Source organism: Hypanus sabinus, chromosome 9 (genome assembly GCF_030144855.1).
Source record: "Hypanus sabinus isolate sHypSab1 chromosome 9, sHypSab1.hap1, whole genome shotgun sequence".
In the NCBI taxonomy this organism is placed as follows: domain Eukaryota; kingdom Metazoa; phylum Chordata; class Chondrichthyes; order Myliobatiformes; family Dasyatidae; genus Hypanus; species Hypanus sabinus.
In genome coordinates, this window is record NC_082714.1 from 7,006,937 (window position 1) to 7,033,673 (window position 26,737).

The 26,737-nt window shown below is 44.2% G+C and overlaps 1 protein-coding gene across 1 annotated transcript in view; it reads left to right on the forward strand.

Moving 5' to 3' along the window:
* LOC132399058 (cytohesin-3) overlaps positions 1 to 26,737 on the forward strand; it is a 117,437-nt gene that overhangs the window by 73,079 nt on the left and 17,621 nt on the right. The window contains exons 4-8 of the mRNA XM_059978986.1: positions 6,069 to 6,135; positions 11,572 to 11,690; positions 15,248 to 15,328; positions 19,445 to 19,557; positions 24,829 to 24,977. Coding sequence (XP_059834969.1) covers positions 6,069 to 6,135; positions 11,572 to 11,690; positions 15,248 to 15,328; positions 19,445 to 19,557; positions 24,829 to 24,977 — 529 coding nt within the window. The remainder of the gene's footprint in view (positions 1 to 6,068; positions 6,136 to 11,571; positions 11,691 to 15,247; positions 15,329 to 19,444; positions 19,558 to 24,828; positions 24,978 to 26,737) is intronic.

Genomic DNA, 26,737 nt, shown 5'->3' on the forward strand with positions numbered 1-26,737 from the left:
GACGTCCCCAAAACGGCTCTCATCGCCCCGTTTGGCCTTTTCGAGTTCCTCTGCATGCCGTTCGGCCTGAAGAATGCCGCACAGACGTTCCAGCGGTTAATGGACGCGGTGGGACGGGACCTGGACTTCGCGTTCATCTATTTGGATGACATCCTCATAGCCAGCAGCAGTCATCAGGAGCATCTGTCCCACCTCCGTCAACTCTGCGCCCGACTGAGTGAGTACGGTCTTACAATCAACCCCGCCAAATGCCAGTTCGGACTCGATACCATTGACTTCCTGGGCCACAGGATTACTAAAGACGGGGCAACCCCTCTGCCCGCTAAGGTAGATGCGGTCTGCCTCTTCCCCCGACCCACCACGATCAAAGGCCTTCAGGAATTCGTAGGTATGGTCAATTTCTACTGCCGCTTCCTCCCTTCAGCTGCCCGGATCATGCGCCCCCTGTTCGCACTGGTGTCGGGTCCGAGCAAGGACATTACTTGGGACGAGGAGTCCGCCGCCGCTTTCGTTCAAACGAAGGAAGCTTTGGCGAACGCCGCAATGCTAGTACATCCCAGAATGGACGCCCCTACCGCCCTCACAGTGGACGCATCAAACACGGCAGTCGGTGGGGTGCTGGAGCAACTCATCGCAGGTCGCTGGCAACCCCTGGCGTTTTTCAGCAAACACCTGCGACCACCCGAGCTCAAATACAGTGCTTTCGACCGGGAACTGTTGGCGCTCTACCTGGCAATCCGGCATTTCAGGTACTTCCTAGAAGGTCGGCCCTTCACCGCGTTCACGGACCACAAACCGCTTACCTTTGCGTTTACGAAAGCGTCCGACCCCTGGTCGTCCCGCCAGCAATGCCACCTGTCCTACATCTCTGAATACACGACGGATGTCTGGCACGTCTCGGGTAAGGACAATGTCGTGGCGGATGTGCTCTCTCGCCCTACCGTTCATGCCCTTTCCCAAGGGGTAGGCTTTGAGGCACTGGCAGAGGCGCAGCAGGCGGATGAGGAGATTCCGAGTTACAGAACCGCAGTCTCCGGTTTGCAGCTCCAGGACCTCCCCGTGGGCCCGGGTGAGAGGACCCTACTCTGTGACGTCGCCACCGGCCAGCCCCGTCCCGTCGTCCGGACAGCCTGGCGGCGCCGCGTTTTCGACTCCATTCATAACTTGGCGCATCCCTCCATCCGGACAACTGTCCGGATGGTTTCCAGCAGGTTCGTTTGGCACGGACTCCGCAAACAGGTCAGTGAATGGGCCAAAACGTGCATGCACTGCCAGACGGCCAAGGTGCAGCGGCACACCAAAGCCCCACCGCAGCAGTTCCATCCCGCCCACCGGCGTTTCGACCACATTCATGTGGATATTGTGGGTCCCCTGCCAGTGTCGCGCGGAGCGCGGCACCTCCTGACTATTGTGGACCGGTTCACAAGATGGCCAGAGGCGGTCCCGCTCACCGACACCACCTCCGAATCTTGCGCCCGAGCCCTGATCGCCACCTGGATATCTCGCTTTGGTGTACCAGCCCACATTACCTCCGACAGAGGCGCCCAGTTCACCTCCAGCCTGTGGTCAGCTATGGCCAGCCTTTTGGGGACTCTGCTGCACCACACCACTGCCCACCACCCACAGTCGAACGGGCTAGTGGAGCGTTTCCACTGTCACCTGAAGTCGGCCCTCATGGCCCGCCTGCGAGGAGCCAACTGGTCGGACGAGCTTCCCTGGGTCCTACTCGGCATCCGCACAGCGCCCAAGGACGACCTGCACGCCTCGTTGGCCGAGTTGGTATACGGCGCGCCCCTGGTCGTCCCTGGGGAGTTCCTACCAGCCCCAAAGGGGCAAGAGGAAGATCCCGCAGCAGTCCTGGGCAGACTACGCGAGAAGCTCGGTAACCTGGCCCCCATACCCACTTCACAGCACGGGCGGCACCCGACCTGCGTACCCAAAGACCTACAGAACTGTAAGTTTGTGTTTGTACGAAGGGGCGGGCATCGGCCACCGCTGCAGCGGCCATACGAGGGGCCGTTTATTGTGCTCTGGAACAACGGGTCCACGTTCGTGCTGGACGTTGGGGGGAAAGAGGAGGTTTTCACGGTGGACCGCCTCAAACCGGCCCATGTGGACCTGGCGCAACCGGCCGAGTTTCCGGCACCTCGGCGCAGAGGCCGACCTCCCAAGCAGGTTCTGGCCCAGACTGTGGACATTGGGGGGGTGTATCGCCAGTTCTGGGGGGGGGGGGTTATGTGGCGACCCATTTCCTGGCACATCCGAACCGACTCACAATTAGATAGCCTACGGGGGTTTGCGAGCACAGAGCTTTGGAGCCTCTGCGCCATGGGGGGCAGGTTGAGGGAGGCTTAAAAGTGAGGCTGAAGATTTCGAATAAAGTTTTTTCCTTCGACTGCAGTTACTGACTCCGTGTCGTAATTTTAGCGCTGCGTGTAGCACACCGCTACAGGAATACCTTTAAACCCACATCTAGACACACTGCACCCAGACACCAGGCACTGACTCATTTTCCAAGCTGTGCAGATTCCCGGCAAAACAAAAACTGAAACTGTAACTGTTAACTAATTCAGGGAAATTTCATTCAGCTTATGTAAATTGGGTTCCAGCAGTTTTGTAATATTGATTTATAAAGAGATAGTTTAGGCTCTATAGAACTATACCCAACACCATCAATGCAACCTTCTGCTTCCTTTCCTCCCTATATAATATCTCAGAATCAGGATCAGGAGTATTATCAATGACACATGCCATGCAATTTGCTGCCTTGTGGCAGCAGTACAGTGCAATATATTTAAAATTACTATAAGGTACAATAAGAAATATATAAAAATATAAATAGAGCTAAAAAGCAAAAGTGAGGTGTTCATGGATCATTCAGAAATCTGATGGCAGAGAGGAAGAAGCCATTCCTAAAACACTGAGTATGCATCTTCAGGTTCTAGTACCTCCTTCCCGATACTAGCAATGAGAAGAGGATATATCCTGGATAGTGAAAGTCCTTCTTGCGTCATTGCCTTTTGAAGATATCCTGGATGGTGGGGAGGCTGGTGCTCGTGATGTGTCTGGCTGAGTCTACAACCTTCTGTAACTCTTTTTTCATCCTGTGCATTGGAGTCTCCATACCAGACGGTGATGATGCAACCAGTTAGGTTCTGTCTATGGTGATCTGTAGAAATTTGCTCTTATTTTTGATGGCATACCAAATCTTCTCAAATTCATAATTATTGATAGAAGCTGGTATGTCTTCTTTGTGATTGCATCAAAACGTTTGGCCTTGAATCGACCCTCTGAGCTGTTGACAGCTAGGAACTTGAAGCTGCTCACCGTTTCCACTGCTGAACCCTCAATGAGGACTGTCGTGTATTCCCTCAATTTCCCATTCCTTCAGGAGTTTCCCATTCCAATCAGTTCCTTTGTTTTGCTGACATAGAGTGCAAACTTGAGTGCATTCAGCTGATCTACAGTACTGTGTAAAAGTTTTGGTGCCGAGGGTGCCTAAGACTTTTGCACAGTACTTTAATAGTTTTGTATATTACACTGTACTGCTTACGCAGATAAAACAAATCGTGACTTGAGTGATGATAAACCTGATTGTGATATGGGTCTCTATTGTGGACTGAGAGTGGGAAGGAGCAGGTAGAGGGGAATCATAGTTGGGAAAAGGGAGACGGGAGGGAGTGGGAAGCACAGAGAAGTTCTGTAATGATCAATAAACCAATTGTTTGGAATAAAATGACTAAGCCTCGTGTCTCAGGGCTGGGTGTGTCTGAACCCACACCATTTCCTGCCCCTGGCACTCCCTCTCTGCCACCTATCCCACACCCTTTCTGCGGCACTTTAACCTCGATCTTTTCAACATCCTTTGCTCCTGCCAGATTTACAGACTTACTCTCCACTCCATGTTGACAAATTTAGTACAGTGCAAAAGACTTAGGCACCCTACCCTAGCTATATATTTGTGCCCAAGACTTTTGCAGAGTACTGTACATCACTCCTGTGTGCCTCCTCATCACTATCTTAGATTATGCAAACAGCATTTATGTCATTGGTGAATTTGTAGATGGTGTTTGAGCTGTGCCCAAGCACATTCATTAGCAAATAGATCAGTGGGCTAAAGATGAGGATTGTGTTAATTGTCAGTGAGGAGGACATGTTATTTCTGATCCACACTGACTATATTCTCCTCTTGAGGAAGTCAAGGATCCTTTGGCAGAGGGATGAACGGAGGTCTAGGTTTTAGAGTTTATTGATTTACTCTCATACTGAGGGTATGATGGTGTTGAATGCTGAGCTATGATTAAAGATCTCCTGAAAAATATCTTCCCTCTTAGCATCTGGCAGTGCACTTTGATAATTTTATTGTTGTCAGTATGGAACTATATTTTGAGGGTGTTCTGTTTTATAAAAGGATGGTTTAAAATAAAATCAAAGCCCTGAAGGGCAAAACACACAAAAATGCTGGAGGAATTCAGCAGGTCAGGCAGCACCTATGAAGAGGAATGAACATTTAATGTATCAGGCCAAGCGTCTCATCCTGAAGCATCTTTTGGGTCTTGGCCCAAACATTGACTGTTTATTTCCCTCCATAGATGCTGCCTAACCTGCTAAATTTCTCCAGCATTTTGTGTGTGTTTGTAGCATTGCAAAGTCTCTTGTGTTTATGATTCATGAACATAACATCATTCCTTCAACTGACCCTGTTATCTGTCTCTAGATTTTTAAATGCACGTTCTCTAGTCTTGTTATCCTTGCCCATTCTGAAAGGACACTTATGACTGGTCAGAGTCCAAATTCAGTCTTATTTTAGAATCATCCAGGAAAAGAAATGTTAATTCTTATTTACATTGAATGAAGTGCTACATCTAACGTAGGTACTATTGGGAAGTAATCAGACTAGCCACCTACCTCTGCAGAACCTCTCTTCATTTGGTTATAGACAGAGAACTCTTGTGGTAATATTGGATGCTTTGAGGGCCTCAGAAAGTGGAGTGAAGAGCAGTTCAGGGTCTTGATGCTCCTGACTAGAATTGGACTGTTTTTCAATAATCACGTGTGTCTACTGTGGAAATATCAGCGAGTGACTTTGCTTGTAGAATCAAACAAGTTTAACAAAAAAAAGACGTAGAGTGGAGGGAAGAGGTGTGGCACATTTTCTACCTCATGTGGTTACGTTATCTCAACATGTATTGATTTTATCACAGTTGGGTATTAAAACTGAATGATTGGACACTGGGGAATCCTGAGATCTGAGTGAGTAATCCCAGTGGCTTCAAGCTGTGATTTATTGGAGTAGAGGACTGTGAGCCTCTCTGTTGAATATTTTTTTTTCTGATGAAAGATTGCAGATGCAGAGAAAATTTACAAGAATATTACCAGATTTGAGGGTCTGAGTTATAAAAAAAGGTTGAATAGGTCAGGACTTTATTCCCTGTAGTGTTGGAGAATGAGGAGAGATGTGATAGAGGTATACAAAATTATGAATGGTATAGATAGGGTAAATGCAAGGAGACTTTTTCCACTGAGGTTGGGTGAGACTAGATCTAAAGGTCATGGGTTAACAATGAAAGGTGAAATATTTAAGAGGAACCTGAGGGGGAACTTGGATAAATACAAGCATGGGAGGGGTTTGGAGGGCTATAGTTCACGTGCAGGTTGATGGGACCAGACATAATAGAAGTTTGCCATGGACTAGATGGGCCAAAAGGTCTGTTTATACTCTGTAATGCTCAATGATTCTATTATTCCCAAAAAAGCCAGTAAGATTCGATAGAGAGAGTGATTTTCACAAGCTGTAAGTGATGTTGTCCTAGTATTGACCAACTGTTTGAGAAATGAGTGACCCTGGACATTCCCAGCCATAACTTGCCATGTTCATGATTTCTATCTCAGCAGCAACACCCGCCCCACCACCTAATACACTATTGTGAACGTCACCACCAATCACAACCTGGTTTTATGTCCTCAAAACCTTTAACGTAGGTCAGTCTTTCAGGCTAATTAACAAGTGTTGAAGTAAACTCATAGGAGGTGGAATTAATTCAATTCTTCTGTGACTTCATTCACAGTAAAACAAGCCAAAGGAATAAACAAATGGCGATGGGACGAAAGAAGTTCAATATGGATCCCAAAAAGGTAAGAGCAATTTCTCATGGATGGGCAATCCTTACTGCCTGTTAGGCCGTTGGCGTTTAGGGCAGCAATGAAGGTTCTCCATCTCTGGTGGTGTTCAGGGCTTCCTTCATCATGTCAGTAGCTTCCTCTTGGTTTTCACTACTGTCAGTCTTGCAAGTCCGGGGTGGAGACTCAGGAATACCATTGCACTCAGATGTAGAAGAGTTCTTCAATCCTGTTATTGTAACAATATGTTTTACCAGTAAAGGTTGTTAGCCTTGAGCTGAATCTTTGAACCTGGAGGACCGTTGTACCACTCTTAGTCTATATTCCATCCTTTGACCTCTTTTGCATGGGTGACCCTACCAAGAGCCAAAGCATAAAGCCCTGCTTCCAGCCAACATACAAGTCAAGTCACTTTTATTGTCATTTTGACCATAACTGCTGGTACAGTGCATAGTAAAAATGAGACAACGTTTTTCAGGACCATGGTTTACATGACACAGTACAAAAAACTAGACTGAACTACGTAATTAAAAAAAACACAGAGAAAGCTAGACTACAGACCTACAGTGGACTGCATAAAGTGCACAAAAACAGTGCAGGCGTTACAATAAATAATAAACAGGACAGTAGGGCAAGGTGTCAGTCCAGGCTTTGGGTATTGAGGAGTCTGATAGCTTGGGGGAAGAAACTGTTATCTAGTCTGGTCGTAAGAGCCTGAATGCTTCGGAGCCTTTTCTTAGACGGCAGGAGGGAAAAGAGATTGCATGAGGGGTGCATGGGGTCCTTCATAATGCTGTTTCCTTTGCGGATGCAGTAGCTCTTCAGGTCATTGAGGCACACAAACCTCCAAACCAGACAATGTTGTGGTCCACTTGGAGGATGGATGGACAATAGCCTGAGACATTAACACAAACAAAATGCTGGAAGAACTCAGCAGGTCAGGCAGCATCAGGAGACGAATAAACTGTTGACATTTAGGGCCGAGACCCTTCTTCAGGACATCTCCATGAGTTCTGGTGAAGGTTCTCAGCCCAAAGTGTTGGCTGTTTTTCTCTCTCTATGGATGCTGCCTGACCTGCTGAGTTCCTCCAGCATTTTGTGTGTGTTACTGTGAAATTCCAGCACCTGCAGAATTACCTGTATTATGCTCTTGGATGCTATATGAAATGCTGAGTATTTCTTGCATTTTCTGTTTTTGTTCAAGATTTTTGGCAATTTTTCTGATTTTTGAGTAATGGATATTTTCCTGAGGCTAATTGGTTAGTGTACGTCTAAGACAGGAAGCAAAGATATAAGAGCAGGGTTAACGGGCATCAGGGTTCCTGGCTAATCCTGTGTGTTAACTTCACTTTCTCTGATCTTGTACTCACTGAGTCGACATTTCGCTGTCTATATGACAGCCCACTGGGTTACAGAACGCCACAGATCTGTAGCTTCTGAGTAAAGAAACTTTGCTTTGGTCTTAAATTGACAGTAGTGCAGCAGTTAGTGCAGTTGCTTTACAGCGCTAGGTATTAGATCAAGATCGGATTCCCACTGCTATCTGTAAGAAGTTTGTACCTTCTCCCTGTGGCTATTCGTGTTTCCTCTGGGTGCTCCGGTTTTCTCCCACATTCCAAAGATGTATGGGTGAGTTGTGGGCACGCTGTGTTGGTGCTGGAAATGTGGCGACACTTGTGGGCTGCTCAGCACTATCCCTGCAAATTTGATTTGAATGAAGCATTTCACTGTATGTTTTGATGTACACGTGACAAAGAAAGCTAATCTTTATTTTTAATCCCTATAGTCCATTGCAAGGTTAAGGCCCAGTGTACATCTTGCAACATTGGCCTGTCACAATATAAATAAAATAATCCTCACATTCATGTGATTTAATTTGGATTGTAAGATCTCTGCTGAAAAATGACAGTATAATGAAAAATGGAGTCACAATAGACCCGGATAGACCCTAGGACATCCTAGGGTTCTGAAAGAGGTAGCGTCAGAGATTGGTGGCATTAGAAATAATCTTTCAAAAATCATTGGACTCTGGCATGGTGCCAGAGCACTGGAAAATTGCAGATGTCACTCCACTCTTTAAGAAAGGAGGAAGGCAGCAAAAAGGAAATTATAGACCAGTTAGCCTGATCTCAGTGGTCGGGAAGGTGTTAGACTCAATTGTTAAGGATGAAGTGATGGAGTACTTTGTGACACAGGACAAGATAGTACAAAGTCAGCATGGTTTCCTTCAGGGAAAATCCCGCCTTACGAATCTGTTGAGATTACAAGTTGGATAGATAAAGGGGATGCAGTGGATGTTGTATATTTGGACTTTCAGAAGGCCTTTGACAAGGTTCCACACATGAAGCTGCTTACCAAGTTAAGAGCCTATGGTATTACAGGAAAGTTACTAACATGGTTAAAGCATTGGCTGATTGGAAGAAGGCAGTGAGTGGGAATAAAAAGATCCTTGTCTAGTTGGCTGCCAGTGACTAGTGGTGTTCTGCAGGGGTCGGTGTTGGGCCCACTTCTTTTTATGCTGTATATAAATAATTTAGATGATGGAATAAATAGCGTTATCACCAAGTTCGCATTTGATACAAAGATTGGTGCAGGGGCAGGTAGTGTTGAGGAAGCAGATAGGATGCAGAAGGACTTAGACAGATTAGGAGAACTGGGCAAGAAAGTGGCAAATGAAATGTAATGTTGGAAACTGCATGGTCATGCACTTTGGTAGTAGAAATAAATGTGTGGACTGTTTTCTAAACGGAGAAAATTCAAAAATCTGAGATGCAATTGGACTTCAGAATCCTTGTGCAGAACACCCTGAAGGTTAACTTGCAGGTTGAGTCGGTGGTGAGGAAGGCAAGTGCAATGTTAGCATTCATTTCAAGAGGTCTAAGTTACAAAAGCAGAGATGTGATGCTGAGGCTTTATAAAGCACTGGTGAGGCCTCACCTTGAGTATTGTGAACAGTTTTGGGCTCCTCATCTTAGAAGAGATGTGCTGGCATTGGAGAGGGTCCACAGGGATGATTCCGGGAATGAAAGGGTTTTCATACGAGGACTGTTTGGCTCTGGGTCTATATTTGTTGGAATTTAGGTGGATAAGGGGAGGATCTCACTGAAACCTTTTGAATGGTGAAAGGACTAGACAGAGTAGATGTGGAAAGGATGTTTCCCATGGTGGGAGAGTCTAGGACAAGAGGGCACAACCTCAGGGTAGAAGGGCGTCTATTCAAAACAGAGATGCCGAGAAATTTCTTTAGCCAGAGCGTGGTGAATTGTGCAATTTGTTGCCACGAGTAGTTGTGGGGACCAGATTGTTGGGTGTATTTAAGGCAGAGATTGATATGTTCTTGATTGGACATGACATCAAAGGTTATGGGGAGAAGGCTGGGAAATGGTGGAGGAGAAAAAGGATCAGTCATGATTACATAGTGGAGCTGACTTGATGGGCCAAATGGCCTAATTCTGCTTTTATAGCTTATGATCTTATGGTCTTATGGAGATGGTAGCAAATCTGGAGCAACATAGAAGAAACTGGATGAACTCAGCAGGTCAGGCAGGATCCATGGAGGAAAATGGCCATTTGCTGTTTTCCCTCCCTGCTTCCCCTCCCCCACCCCTCTGATTGGTTTTTCACCTGGCACATTCCACCTCCCCCCACCTTCTTTATTGGGCCCCTGCCCCCTCCTTCTTTAGTCCTGATGAAGGGTCTCAGCCCAAAACGTTGACTGCTCCTTTCAACAGATGCTGCCCAACCTGCTGAGTTCATCCAGCTTGTTTGTAAGTGTTTGGTGGAGGTTACTGCTGCTAAAGGATGTTCTTTCAGTTATTAAATACAAGGGTTCACATACTTTTTTCAGCCTTGACTGTGAAGGATTAAGCAATGTGTTCAATAAAAACATGAAAAGTACAATTGTTTGTGTGTTATTAATTTAGGCAGATTGTGTTTGTCTATTATTGTGACATAGATGAAGATCACATTTTATGAGTAATTAATGCAGAAAACCAGGTAATTGCAAAGGGTTCACAAACTTTTTCTTGCAACTCCAGCTAGGGTGCCTATGTTTTGCACTGTACTGCTGTCGCAAAAACAAACACATTTCATGAAGTATGAGAGTGATGATAAACGTGATTCTTATATGGATCTCTATGGTGGACTGGGAGTGGGAAGGGGCAAGTGGGGGGAAGCAGGAAACACCAGAGGGGCATTCTGTAATGATTAATAAACCAATTAATTGGAATTAACTGACTTTTGCCTGGTGTTTTAGAGCTGGGTGCTTCTGCACCTGTGCCAACCCCTGCCCATGCCACTTGTCCCACACCCCTCCTGCGATGCTCCACTCACCATTCCCAACATTCTTTGCTCCTGCCAAATTTACAAACTTGCTCTCCTCTCCACATTAGGCTCCCTAGCTATAAATATGTCCCTAAGACTTTTGCATAGTACTGTAAGGGGCTGTTTTTCCAACATGCATCTAGAGGAATTTGGGGAGTGGAGAGAAGGAGCTTTGAACATATTCTGCAGCTGCAGTTCAGAAGTACTTTTTCATCATCATCATGCTGTGCCGTGGGCAATCATGGTCTTTAATTTGAAAAGTTCTCATAAGCACTTCAAAACTTTTGCCCATCCCATCCCTTGACATAACTTATGAATATCATGCGCTGCTGACTGCGAATTTTTTTTTCCCCCCTTCCGTCAATTTTTCCCATTGCTGTAAGGTGTTCGAGGTTCACTTTCCTCAGTACTTCACTGGCACTAAATTGTATTAAGTCACTAAAGAAAATACTTATCAGGATCCTGTTTATGCCCCTCGCAATTTTATACACTTCAGGCAGGGCACCCTTTTGCTGCAAAGACAAATCCAGCTCTCTTCTCCTGGCTGAAATGCTTCTTCCCAGCTGAATCTTCCCTGCACCCTCTCCAATAAGTGTAGGCATAAGGCCATATTCTCTGAAACCAAGTTTAATTCATAACTGTGCTCAGGTACATCTGGTTCAGTCTGCTTTTTCAAACCAGCGTGAATGGGCTCAGGTTCTCCGATCTCCCACTCGATGCTAGATGTATGTGAACGTCTGGTGCAATCAAGGTTAGCTGTTATGTCACATGTACAGTACATTGAAACAAATACAGCGAGATGTGTCATTTGCATCAATGGCCAACACAATCCGAGGATGTGGTTGGGGCAGCTCGCAAGTGTCAGCATGCTTCCTGCCCAGAGATCGCATGCTCACAACTGGCTAACCCTAACCCGTACATCTTTGGAATGTGGGAGGAAGACAGCAGCTGGAAATGAACTCTGGCACTGTAAAGCTATGCTAGCTGCTATGACATTTGTGCGCAAGGCCCCTTGACAACTGTGTGTCACAATCTCCAGGAAATGTGAGAGTTGGAGGGAACAGCATTGTGCTAAGATGCTGCCATCACAACCCAGGAATGTTTTGACAATTGCTTTTTTGTTTATAGGGTATACAGTTTCTAATAGAAAACGACCTTCTCCAGAACACTCCTGAAGACATTGCCCAGTTCCTGTACAAGGGGGAAGGATTGAATAAGACTGTCATTGGGGACTATTTGGGTGAAAGGTAAGTATCTTTTCACATATTAGTCTGTTGCAGAAAGTTAGTTAATTGTGTTTTAGCATTGCTTCTAACATTTTGCTAGTACTGGGTCACTAGTTTCTCTTTGTAATTGATACATAGATGGTTACCGGATTCTATGGTGTCTGAATCTTGATGACCATAAGAACACTTTAGAAAATAAGCCATAGGAGCAGAATTAGGCCATTTGATCCATTGAGTCTGCTCCACCATTCAGTCATGGCTGATTTATTTTTCCCTCTCAGTCCCATTCTCCCCATAACCTTTGATGCCCTTTCTGTTCAAGAAAATATCATCCTGCATTCTAGCCAGATATGGACACAGGAGATTGCCTGACCACAGTGCCCATGTGAACCTGGAGTGAGCTGGGGAAGTCCCATGGACTATGTGGGATGTGTATGCAAGCTTTCCTTTTCTGCACACCCACAGGCTTGTCTAGACGTTTTTACACCTTCTGCGTGTCTATGTTCGACCACTTTGTTCATCAGCTGGGATAATTAGTGGGGCTGAACACTGTACTGCATAAAGCTCACTCTTGCCGATCATCAGGGCGACTGAATTTAACCTCCTCTTCTAGAAATTCTCCACTGGAATGGTTAACTATTGGACGAGGCTTCAGGAGCCACAGCTTCCTCTCTAAAAGACTACCAATGATCTAACTGGATTGTTCCAAATGTTCACACTTGGAGTACTGTGAGCAGAAAGGGTGTGCTGGCATTAGGGTCTAGAGAAGGTTCATGATAGTGATCCCAGGAATTTAAGGGGTAAAATATGAGGAGCATTTGATTGCTCTGGACTTGTTTTTGCTAGAGGTTAGAAGAATGAGGAGGGATCTCATTGTTATTGAATATTGAAAGACCTAGTGGACATGGAGAGGATGTTTTCTACAGTGGGAGAGACTAGGACCAGAGGTATTGCCTCAAATTAGAAGTATGCCCCTTTAGAACAGAGATAAGGAGGAATTTCTTTAGCTAGTGGGTAGTGAATCTGTGGAATTCTTTGCCACAGATGGCTGTGGAGGCCATCTTTGAGTATATTTAAACTGGAGGTTGACAGGTTCTTGATTAGTAAGAGTATCAAAGGTTACGTGGAGAAGGCAGGAGAATGTGATTGAGAGGGGTAATAACTCAGCCTTGATGGAATGGCAGAGAAGATTCGATGGACTGAATAGCCTATTTCAGCTTCTATATCTTATGGTCTTATCTTAAATGGATCTCATGCTTTTCTGTGCTGCTTATGTAATCCATGCATATCATCAGAAAGTGATACAAGCAGCCAACGAATGTGGAGGAAAATCTGCTACTTTAAGTCAGCTCACTGTAGAAAGCAAATATCATGGCCCAATTAATATTCTTATACAATGAGTGCTACTGAGGATGTGTTTTTACTAATACTTAGGGAGGAATACAATGTCCTCTGGCAGGAGGTCAGTAACTACGGGTTTAAGGTGATCAGCTAAGAATGATGCTACTGGAGCTGGATGTAGTTGAATTATAAGAATAAATTTGATAGACCAGGACAGATTTCTCTGGAGCATAGGAAGTTGAAAAGTTGCTTTATAGAGGCTTATAAAATAGAATCATAGGAATATAGAACACTGGTAGCACAGAAACCACAAAGGAATGCAGATGAACATGAAACATTACAATACAATATCAGCCCTTTGGCCTACTGTGAACTGACCTTTTAACATTTTCTAAGATTAATCTAACCCTTCCCTCATACATAACTCTCCAATTTTCTTTCACCCATGTGCCTAAGAGTTTCTTAAATGTCCTTGTATGTATCTACTACCACCTCTAGCACTGAATTCCACACATCCATTGCTCTCTGTGTGAATAAAACTTGCTGCTGGCATCCCCTATCCTCCAATCACCTTTAAAATTTTGCCTCTTTGTATTAGCCAGTGGTGAATTTTGCCTCTTTGTATTAGCCAGTGGTGGATATATCTTTTCCCCTGGGGTAGAGGAGTTTAAAAATGGAAGATAGTTTTAAATTGAAATGGCGGGAAATATTTAAAAGGGATCTGAGGGACAACTTTTTCTACACGGAGGGTGGTGGGTATATGGAATGGACTCCCAGAAGAAGTGGTAGAGGTGGGCAGAATTAAAATATTTATTTTATTTAGAGAAACAGTGTAGAATAGGTCCTTCCAGCCCAGTGAGCTCTGCCACCCAGCAACCCACCTATTTAACCCTAGTCTAATCACAGGACAATTTACAATGACCAATTAACCTGTTAACGGGTACGGTTTTAGACTTTAGGAGGAAACCCACGTGGTTCATGAGGAGAACATACAAATTCCTTATGGCACTGGGACTGAACTCCAAATTCTGGAAGACCCCAAGCTTTAATAATGTTGTGCTAAATGCTATGCTTCTGTGGCACCCATTTCAAGCTTCCCAGCCCGGTAGCACCCTCTCTTGCTGATCACCTTAAAGCTGAGTGCGGGTCGGTGGGACTAGGTGAGAGTAAGCGTTCGGCACGGACTAAAAGGGCCAAGATGACCTGTTTCTGTGCTGTAATTGTTATATGGTTATATGAAGTCACTGATCCTCCTACCAAACCTCAACAGATGTTTGGATAGATTCATGGATAGGAAATGTTTAGAGGGAGATAGGCCAAGTGCAGGTAAATGGGGCCAGCTCTGACAGGCATCTTGATCAGCAGCAACAAGTTGGGCTGAAGAGGCTTTCTCTGTATTCATAACTCTATGACCCTGAGATTAGAAAGGAAGTGTGATGAATTCTTCTGATGTTGGCAGTGTTATCTGGAATGCTTTTTGAGGACAAATTTACTTGGAATTTTAAAAAGGCAAATGGATAATTGCTGAAAGGGGAAAATATTACAGATTGCATTGAAAGTACAAGGTGAAAGGAACTAATTGGAGACCTTTTCAGAATCTGTATCTGGTATATTACCACTGACATATGTTGTGAAATTTGATGTTTTGTGGAAGCAGTACAATGCAATAAATTTTAATATGATATATTGATGTATAAGATTCAGAGTACATTTATTATCGAAGTATGTAAGCAGTATGCAGCCCTGAGATTCGTCTAATCCCACACATGGTTATTTGAATTATTTTCGCCTTCCTGTCAGCTTGAACCAGTTTAGGCATTCTCCTCTGACCTCTCTCATTAACAAGGTGATTTTGCCCACAGAACATTTGGCCACCAACAATCATTCCATGGTCAAAGTCACATAGATCAATTTCTTCCCCATTCTGATATTTGGTCTGAACAACAGCTGAACCTCTTGACCATGTCTGCATGCTTTTATGCATTGAATTGCTGCTACATGATTGGCTGATTAGGTATTTGCATTAATGAGCAGGTGTAACTAATAAAGTAGCCACTGAGTGTATATAAAGATTAATAAGTCGTGCAAAAAGAGAGCAAAGTAGTGAAATAGTGAGGCATCACCATCTGCAAGTTGACTTCAGGTGGGTGGAAATGTAGATTTAACGTCAGCCACATTATTCTGAAATGGATGAGATTATATTTGGTAATTTGTATATTTTTGTTTCCTTATTGCAGAGATGAATTTAATCTTAAGGTTCTACAAGCGTTTGTTGAGCTTCATGAGTTTGCTGACCTTAATTTAGTACAGGCTTTGAGGTATGTGTTTTTCACAAATAAATGCTTATCTGGTATCTTGGAATTCTTGTAAACCCAGTAGTTTATCAATGAATAATCATGCTATCAGGGCTATAATCTCTGCCAATTGTAAAAATATAAACTTTTATTTCATGTGCAGCATTTCCTTCCAAGTATTAATTAGATTCATTTCATATAATGCAATACTCTTGAAGCACTGTGAAAGAGGTGTGATGACCAGTCTGGCAGGGTGAAGATACATCTCTATCAAAGCCACTCCTTCCCTCCATTAGCCTGCTGGTCACCTTTGGGTAAGACGTAGCAGCTGCTTGCCCCCCCACACCCCCACACCCTGATCAGGTCACTTGAAGCGGGTGGGGGGTGGTGGAAGGAGAAGGTGGTGGACGGTCATATGAGCAGCTGGTACATATCACAAGACCTGGTTATGGGACCACAGGTGCCAGGCAGACAATCTGTGAAGAGTATTGATAATGGCTGGGGTCACCCGTCTTGTAAAAACTCTGCCCAGAAGAAGGCAATAGCAAACCACTTCTGTAGAAAAATTTGCCAAGAACAGTCATGGTCATTAAGACCAAGATAGCCCACGTTGTATGGCACAGCACAGCACATGATGATGATGATGTGATGACCAGGTTAGGTGTATGGTAGGGATTTTAAAGGTAAGCTTTATTAGGGTGGAATGGTGGTGTAGTGGTTAGAATAATGCTATTACAGTGCCAATGACCTGGGTTAATTTCCCACCGCTATCTGTAAAGCGTTTGTAAGTTTTCCCCATAACTCTGTGGGTTTCCTCCTGTGCGCTTCTGTTTCTGTCACATTGCAAAGGTGTGTGGGTTAGTAGTAGATTAATTGGTCACATTGGTGTAATTGGGTGGTACGGGTTCCTTGGACCGGAAAGGCCTTGTACAGTGCTGTATCTCTAAATTAAATTAAACTTGCTTGGAGGATCCAAACATATCAGTACAGGTGCCTTCTGTAGTGGAAAGAGCAAAGGCCCTTGATGAAGTAGTCCCTGAATCTGCATTGAGTCTGACTGATGTAGAAGAGGCCACTCCAGGAGCACCAGATTTGGCTGCTTTTTCCCCCGCCCCCATAGATGCTGCCTGACTTGTTGAGTTCCATCAATGTGTGTGTGTGTGTTCAGGATTTCCAACATTTGCAGAATCTCCTGTGTTTATGGGTGAGGTGCGGCAATGTCATGTTAACAAATCCTGGAAGACAAGTTCAAGTTCAATTGTCATTCAACCATACATATGAATGTAGCAAAATGAAACAGCGTTCCTGCAGGGCAAAGGTGCAAAACACAATACCAACAGTCACACGTAGTACAGTCTACGTATAATTACAATAGCAGAAAAGCATGCATACTTGCGCTCATTACTCGTATTGGCAAGGCCTTCAACAGCTCACCGGAGTCCATAAGAGCTAGGAGCAGAATTAGGCCATTTGGCCCATTGAGTCTGCTACACAATTTCATCATGGCTGATCCATTTTCCCTCTCGTTCCCATTCTCCTCCCTTCTCTCTGTAACTTTCCATGCCCTAACTAATCAAAAACCCATCAACCTCCACCTTAAATATACCGAATGACCTGGCCTCCACAGCCACCGGTGACAATGAATTCCACAGATCCACCACCCTCTGGCTAAGGAAATTTTTCCTCATCTCCATTCTAAAAAGACATCCCCTTATTCTGAGGCTGTGCCCTCTGGTCCTAGACTCGCTTACAATAGGAGGCGTCCTTTCCAGATTCACTGTGTTTAGGCCTTTCAGCATTCAGTAAGTCTCAATAAGGTCCCCTACTACTCTTCTGAACTCCAGTGAATGCAGACTCAGAGCAAACAAATGCTTCTCAAATGTTAACCCATTCATTCCTAGAATCATTCTCGTGAACCTCCTCTGAACCCTCTCCAATGTCAACATATCCTTTCTTAGATAAGGAACCCAAAACTGCTCACAATACATCAAGTGAGGCCTCACCAGTGCTTTATAAAGCCTCAGTGTTACATCCTTGCTTTTATATTCTAGTCCTCTTGAAATGAATGCTAACAATACAGTTGCCTTTCTTACTACCTCAGATTTCTGTGTTTTCAGCTCGTTTAGAAAATATTCTGTGCTTTTATTCTTTCTACCAAAATGCCTGAGCATACACTTCCTGACACTTTCCATTTTCATATTCTGTGTAACTCCTTCTTCAGCCTTCCTGTTTCCTCAACACTACCTGCCCCTAAACCTAACTTCGTATTGACATGTAATGTGAAAAGAAGTGGTCCCAACACTGACCCTTGTGGAACACCACTAATCACCAGCAGCCAATCAGAAAAGGCTCCCTGTGTTCCTACTCTTTGTCTCCTGACAGTCAGCCAATGCTTTATCCACGCTAGTGTCTTTGTTGCTTTGGGGCTTGTCAGCCTTGGACAGCAGCCCGCCTGGAAGCAGGAAAACTGTGATTTTAAATCTCTGCTGCCTTGTGGCCATACCCACCAATGGGAAAGGCTTCAGGAGTAAACCCCAAGGAAGAAATCTGGAGCCGTGTCCCCAAGGCAGTTTGATGTTGTTTACCACTTCACTCTGGCAACCTCTGCGATGACACTGGTGCCAAGCTGTATTGGCGCTTGCCCTTCCCTTGGACTACATCAGTAACATGGAGAGGGGGAATCCGCTGCAGGGGCAACAGCTGGTTCTTCAAACCTGGAGAGGACACAGTTCACCAGAGGTGCAAACCCATGATCCCCTGGGATCGACAGCTGTCCATTACCATCTTTCTTGTAATATCATGGGCTTTTACCTTGCTAAGTAACCTCTTATGTGGCACCTTGTCAAAGCCCACCTGAAAATCCAAGTGAACGCCACCCACTGATTCTCCTTTGTCTATCCTGTTTGTTATTTCCTCAAAGAATTCCAACAGATTTGTCAGACAAAAGATTCCCTTTGGGAAACTATGCTGACTTTGGCCTATTTTATCACGTGCCTCCAAGTACCCTGAGACCTCATCCTTAACAATTGTCTCCAACATCTTCCCAACTCTGTTATCATCCAGATCACTGATATAAAACAATAAGATATAGGAGCAGAAGTAGGCCATTCAGCCCATCAAGTCTACTTCACCATTCAATCTTGAGCTGATCCAATTCTTCCAGTCATCCCTACTCCTGTGCTTTCACCCCATACCCTTTGATGCCCTGGCTAATCACTCTGCCTTAAACACACCCAGTGACTTGGCCTCCACAGCTGCTCGTGGCAACAAATTCCACAGATTTACCACCCTCTGACTAAAGTAATTTCTCTGCATCTCTGTTCCAAATGGATGTCTTTCAATCCTGAAGTCATGCCCTCTAGTCCTAGACTCCCCTACCATGGGAAATAACTATTTGCCATATCCAATCTGTTCAAGCCTTTTAACATTTGGCTAAATATAGATGACAAACAAAACACCCAGCACTGATCCTTGTGGCACAGCAGCCACAGGCCTGTTCTGGGCCAATCTTTCAACTTATCCCAGGTGTAATCCATAAAATCCATTGGGTTTTTATGGGATGGGGTTGCTAGCCCCATGCCCAACCCTCCTCCTTTCACAGCATGGCAAAGTAGAAAAACATACAGTTACAAAAAAAATAACCCAAATCCTTGAGTTTTATGGCTTTAGATTGATGGTGCGTGGGTTGTTGTCTTGGAGCCCTGATTCTGCAAGAACAAGCACACAACAGTTCTCATCATGTGCTATAGCAGTCGCAGATGAATGCAATCCACTGACAATTGCAGTGTTACATCACCAGAAAAACACTTGGACATTGGGGTGAGGTGGTTCACAAAATACCTGGTACATGCTTGTCTTTGGGTTTTGTGTATCTAACTGTACGAAGGAGCAGTAGAAATTAGTTTCTATTATTTGGCATGTTCAACCTATTTTATAAAACCATCATCACATGGTGGTACAAGAAACAATGCCCCAGTGTACTGGCAGCTTTGAGCTGCTCATGTTGTGCGCTATGGAATCCGTAGAACATGCAGCAATGAATAAGCCCTTGGCACTGGTTCTGCCCTTCAATTCAAGCAACTAAACACTGCTGATTGAACAAGTTGTTTTGCAACTGATTCTCCTGCTGTTCTGTGACAGGCAATTTCTGTGGAGCTTCAGGCTGCCAGGGGAGGCGCAGAAAATAGACCGTATGATGGAAGCATTTGCCTCGCGTTACTGCCAATGCAATCCAGGGGTCTTCCAGTCAACAGGTTGGTAAAATTATATTTACAGGCAACAAATACATCCCATGATTTTGTTTATTAGAGCATAGAATACTAAAGCACAGTACAGGCCCTACAGCCCACAATGTTGTGATGACCTTTTAACCTACTCCAAGATCAACCTAATCCCGAGCAACACACTCAGCAGGTCAGGCAGCATCTATGGAAAGGAATAAACAGTCGACGTTTCGGGCGAGACCCTTCATCAGGAATAGAAAAGAAGGGCTTAGATGCCAGGATAAGTAGGTTAGGAGGAGGGGAAGGAGGACAAGCTAGAAGGTGAAACCAGGTGGGTGAGGGATGAAGAAAGAGGTTGGGAGGTGATAGGTGGAAAAGCCATAGGGTTGAAGAAGAAGGAAACTTTAATTAGTTTTTATTCAGAGGTACAGCATAGAACAGGCCCTTTTGGTCTAACGAGCTGTGCCATCCAGCAACATACTTTTTTAACCCTTGCTTAATCACAAGGTAATTTACAATGACCGATTAACCTAATAACGGGTTTGTCTTCGGACTGGGTGGAAATCCATGCAACTACAGGAAGAATATACAAGCTCCTTACAGACGGTGCCAGAATTGAGCTCTGAACTCCAACACCCCACGCTGTAATACTGTCGTGCTAATCGCTGTGCTACCGTGGTGCCCATTTGTCTAACAAGTTCCTAGAACACCTCTTCAAAGTGTTTTCCCCCATAAAGTGTCGTAGATAAATATAGCTTGTAATCATCTGTGCACTCTGAGTTAACTCTCATTGTGAAACATTAAGCAGTTTTTAATGAAATGATTAGCTAGGCTCACATCACCATAGAACAGTACAGCACAGGAAGAGGCCATTCAGCCCACAGTTTTTAGCTGTGCCAAACAAGCTAAAAAGCAAATCAAAAACACCCAAACACTAATCCCTCCTTCCTACTCGATGTCCATCTCCCTCCATCCTCCTTACATCCATGAGCCTATCCAAATGTCTCTTAAAATCTCATAGAAACATTCTGAATGTTAAAAGGCCAGAATAAATTAGATATGGCAAAATTATTTCCCAGGGTAGGGGATTCTAGGACAAGAGGGCACGACTTCAGGATTGAAGGATGTCCTTTTAGTACAGAGATGCAGAGAAATTACTTTAGTCAGAGGGTAGTATATCTGTGGAATTTGTTGCCACGAGGGGCTGTGGAGGTTAAGTCATTGGGTGTATTTAAGCTAGAGATAGAATAGTTCTTGATTAACCAGGGTGTCAAAGGGTATGAGTTGAAAGCAGAGGAGTGGGGATGACTGGAAGAATTGGATCAGCCCATGATTGAATGGTGGAGCAGACTTAATGGGCTGAATGGCCTTCTGCTCCTATATATTATGGTCTTATGGTTTAAAAGCATCTAATGTATTTGCCTTTACCACCATACCAGGCATTCACAATGCTCTGGGTAAAAAATTTACCCCTCACATCCCCCCGAACCTATCCCCTCTCACCTTCAATGCATGCCTTCTGGTATTAGACATTTCATCTCTGGGAAACCAGTACTCTTTTGTCCACTCTATCTATGCCTCTCACAATCTTGTAAACCTCTACCGGATCTCCCCTCAGTCTCCGGTGCTCCGGAAAAAACAGCCCAAATTTATCCAGTTCTCGTAATAGCACATTGCTCTAAATCAGACAGCATCCTAGTAAACCTCTTCAGCACCCTCTCTAAAGCCTCAACGTTCTCCCTATAGTGCAGCGACCAGAACTCCAGATGTGTCCGAACCAGAGTTTTATTAAGTTGCTGTTACTCTTTTTGGCCATTTTTGTCCTTGGTTTCTTTAAGTGTTCTCAGAAACATAAATATAATTCAATCTGTAGCAATATTGCAGCCTTCCTCTTGACACAAAGTTATACCTTCCTCACTGCCCTCTACCCCTGTTCCTTCCCTTACCTCTACTCCATTCACTTGGCCGTGGTACTCTTGAAACATCTGAATGCGCACTTCCCCTTGGGTGGGGTTGGAGATAATCTGGGCATCTGCTGACGCTGAAGTTGGAGAGGTCATCCACCACCTGTGTACCAGTGTGAGAGCAGATAACTGAAGGAAGTGCCTGCTCTTTAGCAGAACAGTCAATCTTGTTAACACTCCACAATTATACTGATGACAATACTTTACTCTAAAAATCCTTTCCCAGAAGGGATGGAGATGGGGGCAGGGAAGAGATTAAAATAGAAGACACTGATTTAGTTTTGAAGCTTGTTACTTGTGCTTTGTTTGCCTGTGGTTTTGTATTTCTCCATCTGGATCGCTTCCCTAATTTCGGAAAAGGAAATATAAACGCTATTGTAGAATGGTGTGCATGCACCTTTGACCGCTTGGGTCAAGTTCATTCAACAGGATATCCTCTAATCCAGCAGCTTCTCTTCAGAATCATTCATGTGAAGTGTGGCAGCTGAAGTCTCACCTGTTTCTCTGAACTTTGCCTCTTTATATAATTAAATTTCTTTTTCCTTTCTAAATACACTCAGTGGCCACTTTATTAGGTACCTCCTGTATCCAATAAAGTGGCCACTGAGTGTACGTGTGTTTGTGGTCTTTGCTGTTGCACCCCATTCACTTCAAGTTCGACGTGATGTGCATTCAGAGATGCTCTTCTGCATGTCACTGTTGTGTGGTTATTTGAGTTACAGTTGCCTTCCTGTCAGCTTGAACCAGTTTGACCACTCTCCTCTGATTTCTCTCATTAACAAGGTGTTTTTGCCCACAGAACTGCTGTTCACTGGATGTTTTTTTGATTTTGCACCATTCTCTGTAAACTCTAGAGGCTGTTGTTTAATGGTATTGGTCCATGGCATGAAAAATGTTGGGAACCGTTGCTACAGTTATGTCTTCTTGTATTAGCTATTACTCACCTGGGAAAAAGCCTCTGGCTATCCACTCGATCTGTGCGTCTTATCATTCTATACACCTCTATCAAGTCGCTTCTCATCGTCCTTTGTTCCAGAGAGAAAACCCCGAGCTCGCTCAATCTATCCTCATAAGACATGCTCTCTAATCTAGACAGCACCCTGGCAAATCTTCTCTGTACCCTCTCTAAAGCTTCCACAACCTTTCCTATAGTGAGGTAACCAGAAATGAATACATTTGTTCATTCTTTACTTGCTATGTGCAATGTTTAGTGAAATAGAGATGCTCCATTTTGCAAATTGTTTTGAGGTGTTGCCTAGAATCTGATTTTTAATGTTTGTTAATTCAATTCTTCATGATTGATTGGTAAATTGGTATATTTTTTACATGTACTGAGTGAAAAACTTGTATAGCAATTGTCCTGCATAAATTGTTAATACAGACCATTTCATTACATCAGATCATTGAGGTAGTACAGGGGAAAGCTGTAACAGAGTGCAGAATAGAGTGCAGTGCAGGCAGACAATCAGATGCAAGGCCCTAATGAGGCAGATTGTGAGATTGAGAGTCCATTTTATCATACTAGGGAACCATTCTGTAGTCTGATTACTGTGGGACAGAAGCTGTCCTTAGCCCAGCGGTGCATACTGTATATTCAGGAGTTTGTACCTTCTGCCTGAGGGAAGAGGGGGAGAATATGCTCGCTATTTTAAGAGATGATATGGAGAGAATCCATCCTTTAAGAGAGGCTGGTTTCTGTGATGTGTGGAGCTGTTTCCACAACTCTGCTGTTTCTTGCAGTTACAGGGCAGAACAGTACAGACTTAAATAAGCTGGCTGGGTGGAGAAGTTTGAATTAGTGACACAGCCAGTTTGAATCACTGAAGGATGCTCGAAGCTATGGCCGTGGCTGACTGCTATCACCTCCTACAAAGTGAAACCAAGTGTCAACATGAGGAAATCTGCAGATGCTGGAAATTCAAGCAACACACACAAAATGCTGGTGGAACGCAGCAGGCCAGGCAGCATCTATAGGAAGAAGGACTGTCGACGTTTCGGGCCGAGACCCTTCGTCAGAACTAACTGAAAGAAAAGATAGTAAGAGATTTGAAAGTAGAAGGGGAAGGGGGGAAGTCCAAAATGATAGGAGAAGACAGGAGGGGGTGGGGTGAAGCTAAGAGCTGGAAAGGTGATTGGCAAAAGGGATACAGAGCTGGAGAAGGGAAAGGATCAATGGGATGGGAGGCCTAGGGAAAAAGAAAAGGGGTGGGGGGAGCACCAGAGGTGTAAGTGTCAAAAAGATTTTGCCCTGAAATGAGCTCAGTGTCTTTTATGTTCACTTTGACCATCAAAACATAGAGGCACCTTCATGAAGTCACATGCCCCAAAGATCCTGTAATTTCAGTCTCTGAGGTTGACATGAGAGCATCCTTCAGGAGGATAAACCATGGAAAGCATCTGGCCCAGACGCAGTACTAAAGATCTAATGTTTGCTGATGGCACCACTGCTGTTGGCCGAATCAGATAGTGACAAATCAGCATATAGGAGGGAGATTGAAAATCTGGCTGAGTGGTGCCACAACAACAACCTCTAACTCAATGTCATCAAGATCAGGAAGATGATTATTAACTACAGGACATGGAAACCGGAGGTCCATGAGCCTTTTGCCATAGGAGGATCAGAGGTGGAGAGGATCAGAAAGCTTAAATTCCTTGACATTATCATTTCAGAGGATCTGTCCTGGGTTCAGCATGTAAGTACCATTACGAAGAAAGCATGGTAGTGCCTGTACTTAAAAGTTTACAAAGATTTGGCAAGTCATCTGAAACTTGACAAACTTCTATAGATGTGAGGTGGTGAGTATATTGACATGAAATGGAATCATCAATGCCCTTGAACAGGAAAGCCTACAAAAAGTAATGGATACAGTCCAATCCATCACGGGTAAAATCCTCCACACTATTGAGCACATCTACATAGAGCGCTGTCATAGAAAAGCAGCATCTATTATTAAGCACTCCCACTACCCAGTCATGGTCTCCTCTCACTGCTGCTATCAGGAAGAAGGTGCAGGAGCCTCAGGACTCACACCACCAGGTTCAGGAACAGTTATTACCCCTCAACCATCACTCAGCTTTACACACCCCACCACTTTCAAAGACTCTTCATCTCATGTTCTTGATATTTATTGCTTATTTATTTATTATGATTATTTTGTTTTTTTTTCTTCTTTGTACTTACTGTGAATGCCTGCAAGGAAATGAATCTCAGGGTTGTATATGGTGACGTATATGTACTTTAATAATAAATTTTCTTTGAACTTTTGAACTTTGTTGTATTACTATTGAAGAAGAATGTTTGGATTGTGTTTAACTGTTTAACTTTTGCTGTCCACAGACACATGCTACGTGTTATCATTTGCCATAATTATGCTAAATACAAGTTTGCATAACCCCAACGTTAGGGACAAACCTGCAGTCGAAAGGTTTATATCCATGAACCGGGGCATCAATGAAGGTGGCGACCTTCCAGAAGAGTTACTCAGGGTGAGTGCTTAACTAGAACATTTTCCCTTTTTTGTCCCAATAAAGGGCTGTGAAGTGGGTAGGTGTTGGGGAAATCTTTTCCATGAATCAGGAAGTTGTTTTTTCTGTCAGACAGCTGGGCTGGCAGTGCTCGGAGTTCCTAAATCAAGTTTGTTCAAGTTTAATTGTCATTCAACTATACACGTGAATATAGTCAAATGAAACAGTGTTCCTCTGGGGACAAGGTGTAAAACCACAGTTTCAAGTCACACACAGCACGTATAGTACATTTAATTCCGATTGAAGAAAAACATAAATAATAAATAATATATATAAAAAATAATATAGCTCAAGTCCCTGAGTATAATGGCCTATAGATGTTGTCCCGGAGCGCCATTTTTACAAGAACAAACAGCATTTCTTTATCCTGCACAAATGTAGCTGCAGACGACCACAATCCAGCTTATCTTCCACTGAGCGAACAATGGAGAGCAGCAGCAAGGGGAGCGGCCAGCCTCCAACCCAGTACAAAATCCAACAACACACAGCCAGCTCTGGCATCTCCTTCTTTGGCAGCTTCAACAGGGGATCCTGAGGGATAAGGGTCTTATCCACGCAACAACTGAGGCAGTGCAGTTCCCCTGACTCCAGTCTCCCCCAATATGTTACCAGTATCCAACAGGGTGAACAGTGTTATGCTGACCTTATATTTCCCTTCCACATAACCCCTCCCCCATTTTTCTATCATCTATGTGCCTATCTTAAGAGCCTTTTAAATGTCCCTAATGTATCTGCCTCTACCACTACCCTAGCAGCAAGTTCCACATGCCCACCACTCTGTGTAAAGTGTTACGAACCCCGTAACTGGGTCACTTACCAGCAAAAATAGAGAGGTCCGTTGAAGTCTGATGGTACTATTTTTAACAGTATTTATTAGTAAAAATACACAAAAATAATATCAATGCAAACATACAGATAACATATGTCATCAATACTAAATCTAAAAGTGCGGGTATAATAATAATAATAATAAGAAGAAATAGCTCTATCGTTGTCTAAGGGATAATGTATTGTCCGATGGAAATATAAAAGTCACTCAGTTCATTCAGGCTGCAGCCTTTGGTTTGAGTCAAGAGAGATTTTTAGAAAACTTGCCGGCTTTCCTTTTTATGATTTCGATCCTTCGGAATTTCGTTGGTGTGGCCTCTTCTTTAGCTAAGCCGTTCTTCTGTGGTAAGCCTACCAATTCCCAGGCAAGGGAAAAGGACGCTCTCGAGCCCCACCGGCTGTCACTATTAAACGCTGTCACGGGATTTCTAGCGTTTCTCCTGGTGCGTCTAAAGGGGTTGTTTCCCAGACCCTCTTTTATCTTTACTCACGGGGTCTCAGATGTCAGTCAGGTTGGGATGATGCAATCCCTCAACCAGCCCACTCTGGTCATCCCCTGAGGGCTTCAATGAATAGTACTGTACTCAATACACAATTCCTTCTCCAAGAGACGATGGCCATTATCCGTGGCTTTGTCTTGCTGAGGCCAGGACGCATTCCAAAACCTTGAGGATTCTGCATGTCTCTCTCATTTCCTGGGTCCCAGACCCGAATTAATAGCGATCTTGCGATTCTCAAAAAGGAGGGGGCTACTTTGTACCCTTCGGCCCCTCAGAGTTGTGGCACATTCGTAACAAAAGAAACTTGCATCTGACAATCCCATATACTTTTCTCCAATTAGCTTAAAATTATGTCCCCTCCTATTAGCCACTTCCACCCTGTGGAAAAAGTTT